The sequence below is a fragment of the Balaenoptera acutorostrata genome, chromosome 2 (assembly GCF_949987535.1).
Source record: "Balaenoptera acutorostrata chromosome 2, mBalAcu1.1, whole genome shotgun sequence".
In the NCBI taxonomy this organism is placed as follows: Eukaryota; Metazoa; Chordata; class Mammalia; order Artiodactyla; family Balaenopteridae; genus Balaenoptera; species Balaenoptera acutorostrata.
The window spans coordinates 167648431-167655195 of NC_080065.1; the positions used below are offsets into that span (position 1 = coordinate 167648431).

The following is a 6765-nucleotide window of genomic DNA, read 5'->3' on the forward strand; positions in this document are numbered from 1 at the left end:
CGTCCCACTCCTCAGCAAGGGCTTCTCACGTGTCCAGAGCTGGAGCTGCAGCATTCCAAGGCACAGGCCTCTGTGGAGTGCTGGGCCTTGTGGCAGCTAGGAGACCCACCCGTCCTGACAGAGAGCGTGGAGGAGCCAGAGCATGGGGGCTGAAGCCCAGCCCAGTCTTGGTCTGAGAGCAGGGCCATGACCTGAGTGGCCTGGGAAGGGATGTGCGGGAGTCTCAGGGAGGACTCTGCCCACAGGCAAAGGCCCAGATGGAGCACTGTGTCACTCAACTAGAACACCCCCTCATGAGGGGGACTCACAGGAGTGGATATTCAGGTTTGAGTCTCTTGTGTTCATTAGCTTATCCTTAAGTCTCTCAAGGGTTCCTGTTTCTCACCAGAGGAGCGGCCTGGGAGTGCCAAGGCCGGGGGGCCCTGGTGTATGGCTGCTCTCCTCTGGCTTCTCTAGCAGTGCCGGGCCTGCTGGGACACTGACAGTGGATAGTCCACAGTAGCTGGTCCCAAAGCATGGGGTCTCACTGCTTCATCAGCCTAGCTCGCCTGGCTCAGCAGGGGTGGCCACTCAGAGTTCTCCAAGTGCAGGGGGGAGGGCTTCCCCATTTTCACAGGAGGGAATTGAGACGGGCAGGTGAAAATTTGGCCCCAGGGATTCTGCTCTGGGGTGGAGCTGTCCTGGGTTCCTGCTGCTGTTCATGACCTGCCCCTGGGAGTCAGCGCTGCCTCAGAGTTGGCCTGAGTGATTTTTCATCCCAGAGTCTCTCACTTGATTGGCCTGGGGCGGGGCCCAGACTGTAGTTTTAAAGTTTCCCTCAGGGTTGTTCTCTGCATCCAGAGTTGGAGAGACAACTGCTCCTGACACAGATATTCTCACCTGTGGCTGGTTTTTCCCTGTAACGCAACAAGGAACAGTGGCCTTGGGGACACTTCCATGGAAAGATTGGTATAGGCCACCTCTCATTCTGCTGAGAGAGAGGCCTGGGCTGGGCAGACCCCACTGTGCCGAGAGCCTGTCCATGACGGCACGTGCGGCCAGCCCTGCCACTCCCAAGCCACCTCTGCCCACCTTGCTTCATCTAGGGCTCTAGTGGCGGCCCACACCTGCCACCTCCCCTTGTGCCACGCACTGTTAAAACTCGCTCACTTCCTCCCCCTCCGTACAATGGGGAGAATAAGCCCCCTGCACAGAACCAAGTGGATCCGACACCCCAAAGACTACTTTATTGCAAAATGAGGCAGGCCAGTATGTGCTGGTGTGGAACAACGCCCAAGTGTATAAAGTGAGAACAAGTCACTTGTGCCTGGCCGGTCCCTGCATATGTACCTGCAGGAGCATAAAACATCCCAAAAGAATCCTCTGGGCCGTATCATCATAGGGTGGGAGAAAGGATGGCCGCTCAACCAACTCCCAGCTGCACTGACTGGATTTTTATCCGGGATATGTATATATTACATTTTCAAACACAATGCACGAGTCAGCCAGAATCAGTTGTCAGCTGTTACCACTATGACCGCACACCATACTGGTGGGGCTGGGAGCTGTGGAGCACGCAGTGGCAGGTGGGGGGAGGGCCTTTGTCCAGGGCTCAGGGAGGTTTCGTTCGGTGAGAATCAAGTTGTTCCCTCCTGCCCTCACTCTTCCTTCACTCCGAGCACAGCCCTGAGCCCAGAGGAGGCTGAGTCAGCCCTGGAAGCGACCCATTATTTCACCGAGAACAGCTCCTCAGAAGGTGAGCACTCTGTATTCCACTGGCCTCAGGCCCTGTGCCGAGCAGCACTGCTGCGGGGCGCCTGCAGGGCTGGCGGCCCTCCACGGGCTCCGGGAGTGTGCTGGGTGGGGAGGCGCGGCGCGAGAGCCGGGGGAAGCTGCCTCTCTCTCTAGGGCCAGGCCCCCCGGGGGTGTTCTCACTCCTGTTTCTCTTGTCTCTGCCTTCCCGGGCCCGGGCTTCTCCCTCCCTCTGCCTCTGCTCCTCCTCTGCTGTCCCTTCCAGCATCTCCTCTGGCCTCCGACCTGGATCTTTTCCTGCCCTGGGAGGCTCAAGGTCAGTGCCTGGGGGGCAGGGGCGCCCCCTTTGCACTTGGCTTCCCCAGGGCCTTGGGTTTTATCTCCTGAACGCTCCCCTGCATGGTCAGGAGGCCTGGAAGCTCTTAGTTCCAGAGACGCCTCCTGTGTGGCTAAGTTCTGAGGAGGACCCAGAGCCAGCCGTGGACTGGGGTGGAGAGGGGCAGCTGCTGTGCTTGCGTGGGGGCAGTAAATGAGGACACACAGTATAGCGGGTGTTGCACAGGCACTAGGGTGTCACCTCCCCAGCCACATGCAGAAAGTATTCTGTCGTCATGGTCGTAGGAAAACACAAAATGCTATCATTGCAAAGCTGTCGTTGTGAAACAGACAAAGCACAGCTGAGCAGAGGTGCAGGAGAGTGGTAGATGCTTTCTTTGGAAACATTTTCATGTTCCACACAACTTTTTTGTTGGGGAAAAATACGTATGTTGAGTGCCTATTAGAAGTCATCCCTGTGCTACACTTAAAACCTGTTGGGAGTACTGGGTCCAGGGTGATGGGGCATTCTGGGCCTGGGATTTGGCAATCAAGCTGGTGGTATGTAATACACCTAGAAAACCAACCAAAACACCGCCCTATAATTTCTCATGGGGGATAGGTAATAACACACCAAGGATAATACACGCTCAAAAGGGAAATTAAAAGGTACTATCAAGATATCATCAAGATACCCAAAGCGATCCTGTTGACAGTGCCAAAGGCTTACTTAACTTGACTATGAAGCTTGAGGACCTTGATTTCAAGTATACAAACTAAAGAAACAGATGTATCTTCTGTTATACTCGAGCAAATCAAGGGTGCTTTAGGCTTGTCCCAGGCACTTCCAGGAGAGGCCAGGGACTCGGCGTACAGATCCCTGTCCTCAGACCTCACGTAGCCTACAGGCAGCGGTCCGTTCCCTGGTGAGAAGCCTGAGCCCGGAGCGCTGCGCCCTTCCCTGCCACCACATAGCTGCCAAGGGCCATTCAGAGCTGGGACACTGCCGTCCCACCTGAGGTCCCCCCACCGGCCACATTCCCTCAGGGAACAGGTCTGCAAAAGCTGGGCAGCCTGCTCGCCCCAAGTTCATGGTCACCGTAAGGAGCATGGTGTATGCAGACTCCAGCAAATATGTCACTTTAAGAAATACAGTGCTGAGCGCAGGATTCACGTACATAAAATTCCTCATCAGCTAGTGTGGCAGTTGCAGGTTGAATTGGTAATTAGGACTCCCCTGAGTTTGACCTTTATCAGCAGAAACTATAGAAATCATTGGTCTCAGACTTTTTGCCCATAACGTGCGCCATCGTTCACTTAAGAACTGTGTGGTATGACTTGTATTCTTTTGAAAGAGAGGATGTGAGGGTTCAGTGGCTCTCTGGTTCAGTGTAACCAGGTGGAGTGAGACAGCCCTGCTCAGAGAAGGCAAAGAAGCAGCATCCAGGGCCCAGGGCCAGGTCCGCTTCCGCAGGAGAGCACAGACTAGACCGACCACTCGATGACCTTAGTGGTTTGGAGTCATAACAGAAGCATGTTCTTGTTCTTTTTATTCATCCCATTGTCCAGAAGCACTACAGCAGGAAGAGCAAGAGGGAGCTGGAAATAACATCCAAGAAAAAAGAGGAGGTGTGTATATAGGCCAACATCTGCTGATGCTGGTGGAGGCCCCAGGGTGGGTGGGGTCTGGTTGCCCTGTCACTGCAGAAGAGCCCCGTACCCTGGGGAGATGGCAGATGTATGCCTGACACCACAGCTCTCCTTGAGGTGAATGCCTAGCCCATCAGCTGCCCAGCTCTCATCAGCCCCAGGCCTGAATCTCCTGTAGCTGTGAACACCCCCAGCCATCACCGCCTCCCTCTGGGGGTGCCTGCTCCCTGCCAGGACTCCTCTAGGTGCCCAGCCGGCCTCTCCTTCTCATGCCACCCTCTCTCCAGCCTCCACATGGTTCTGTCACCATCTTGGGGAAGACAGATAGGGGCCATCCTCATCAGCTTAGCTCAGACCTACTTCAGCATAACTCAGGGGAGACCCATGAGTGTTCTAGGGTGTTTTTTCCTATCACCACCTCCCCAAATGCCGGGGTGTTTTGTAATAGGGCCCAGGTAACTCCGTGCCAGACAATACTTAAACCCACTTACCCCCTGCTACCAGCCCCCAGCCCTCTTTCTCTCATTTGACAGATGGAGATTAATTTTTTTCTCCCAACTCGCAGAGGAGAAGGGAACCAGCCCTCCCGACTATCGGCACTACCTTCGAATGTGGGCCAAGGAGAAAGAGGTTCAGAAGGAGACGATTAAGGATCTTCCCAAGATGAACCAGGTAGGCCCAATCAGAACACACAACAGATGTTTCTGGAAAATTCTGACCGAGGCTGAGCCCTCCCACCCAGCACCTCACCACCATCCCAGCACCCCCTGGAATGTAGGGATTCTCCTGCCTACCTTTAGAACATCTAGTCAGGCAGCAGTCAGGGACTATTCTAGGAGGACAAGGGGTCAGTTGCTTCAGGGCCTTGTCCAGAACACTCCGCTGGTGATGACTTGCTTTGGTTTAATCGGTATCCGTGAACCAGAGGAGCACTGGGGAAGGTTCGCCTCAAAAGGCAGAGACTCACACCACCATTTATGAGACAACATCACAGTGCTTCTGCTCCCTGCCAGGCCCCGCTCGGAGCTGTGCACACACAGGCCCGCTCGACCCACCACCCGATGTTTGTTTGCTGGTCTCTGCGTCAGGACCGTGGCATCTTGCCAAGGGTCTTACAGCCAGGACCACAGACATGTAACCAAAGGCAGTTGTTGAGCTGCAGCCTGACCACGGTCTGCTCTGCCCGAAGGGGGACCTTGCAATCTGGGTGCTCTCTCATCCACAGGCCTGAAGAATGGGGTGCCGTGGAGGGAGGTTTCATCCCATTCTCAGGCCAGGAAGCCTAAATATGGTTTCAGGACCTGGAACCTGACCTCTTCACCCCTCTCAACCAACCCAAGCTGCCTTACCTTGTCATCACTCTCTCAAGAGCTTCTTAAAGGAGAGTTGAAGGCGCTTCTGATTAAAGATATAAAAAACTCAGAGTGATTCTAAAACACAGTGAAGAAGCACTTGTAGTCACTGGGTTTGGAAAGGTATGATAGAAATAGGTCTGTCTCTGCTAACAGAATGGACATAGAGACAGGGAGAGACTCTAAATGTTCCTATATGTGCTGAAAGAAAGGCAGCTGGAAAAGAAAGCCCTTTCCCTCTCTGCACCTCAGTGTCCTAATCTGTGAAATGGACATGTCAAGACACAGGTGTACGGAGACAACTAACGGGACAGCACCCTCACACCAATCAGCATGGCCAGCACTGTGAGTCTGGATCATCTGAGGGCAATCTGACCCATTCTTTACCATCTCCCTGCCCTTTTCTGTTTTTCCCCTTAAAAGGAGCAGTTCATAGAGCTGTGCAAGACGCTTTACAACATGTTCAGCGAAGACCCCATGGAGCAGGACTTGTACCACGCTATTGCCACGGTGGCCAGCCTGCTGCTCCGCATTGGGGAGGTGGGGAGGAGGTTCTCTGCATGGTCGGGCAGAGAGACCAGGGACAGTGCCCCTGAGGAGGGCGAGCCGCCAGCTCCAGACCCCCCTCAAGACGCGGCCCAGGAGCTTCAGCCGCCAGCTGCAGGGGACCCCCAGGCCAAAGCGGGTGGAGACGCCCACCTTGGGAAAGCACCGCAGGAGAGCCAGGTGGTGGGCGAGGGGGGCGGCGGCGAGGGGCAGGGCTCCCCCTCCCAGCCTCTGTCTGACGACGAAACCAAAGACGACATGTCCATGTCCTCGTACTCAGTGGTCAGCACGGGCTCCCTGCAGTGTGAGGACCTGGCTGATGACACAGTGCTGGTGGGTGGGGAGGCCCACAGCCCCGTGGCCACCACTCCCAGTGGGGGCGCCGTTGACACAGACTGGTGCGTCTCCTTCGAGCAGATCCTGGCCTCCGTCCTGACGGAGTCCGTGCTGGTGAACTTCTTTGAGAAGAGGGTAGACATTGGACTCAAGATCAAGGACCAGAGGAAGGTGGAGAGACAGTTTAGCACCTCCAGTGACCATGAGCAGTCTGCGGTTTTGGGCTGAGGGCTCCAAGGCCTGGGGGCTGGCCTCTCCTCCCTCCCTCCCGTTCTGTTTTCTCTTTAAGGACACACCCCTCCAGTTCTCCCCAGAAGCAGTGAGTTGTAAATGGAAAGAAGGCTGAACAGTCGCAGTTGGGGCCCAGGCAGGGGCTCCCCACCCCCTCGTTCTGCCTTGGGCCTCCTGGCCCCTGCATAGTGTCAGGGGCTCTCTGATCTGCCCTTGCTTGCCCTGCACTGTGGCCAGGCCACACCCTGTCCTCCACCTCCTCTTCTGCAGCTGCGTGCTCTGGGGGCTTTCCCGCCACTTGGCACCAGGGAGGGGGGTCGAGTGCCTATTGGGCACCAAAATGGTGAGAACTTCGAGATGCTTTTCAGAAGCCCCTGAGCCTGAGCTTCTGGCTGGGGGACACGGGCAGAAAGCATCTGCTGCACCAGGGTGGGTGCCCCCTGCACAGGTGTTACTCTCAGTTCTCTTTCAGCTCGTCGTCCTCACCATTAACCTTAAAAACATATCCCTCAGGTCCTGATATATTTCCTTGTATTCATTTCAGTTGGCTAAAAATCACACTATGCTCAATGCCTTAATAAATCCCTGGAAGAACTAAAAACTA

The 6765-nt window shown here is 55.4% G+C and overlaps 1 protein-coding gene across 5 annotated transcripts in view; it reads left to right on the forward strand.

The window, feature by feature from the left end:
- The window catches only part of TBC1D9B (TBC1 domain family member 9B), a 44621-nt gene extending 37856 nt beyond the window's left edge, over positions 1-6765 (forward strand). Inside the window, exons 18-22 of one of the 5 annotated variants that reach the window (XM_057540614.1) lie at positions 1664-1735; positions 1997-2047; positions 3616-3675; positions 4262-4368; positions 5472-6765. In XM_057540614.1, coding sequence (XP_057396597.1) covers positions 1664-1735; positions 1997-2047; positions 3616-3675; positions 4262-4368; positions 5472-6158 — 977 coding nt within the window. In that variant the 3' untranslated portion in view covers positions 6159-6765. Of the gene's footprint in view, positions 1-1663; positions 1736-1996; positions 2048-3615; positions 3676-4229; positions 4369-5471 lie in introns of those variants that run through there. The other 4 variants (XM_057540615.1, XM_057540618.1, XM_057540616.1 and 1 more) reach the window with 4 other exon arrangements.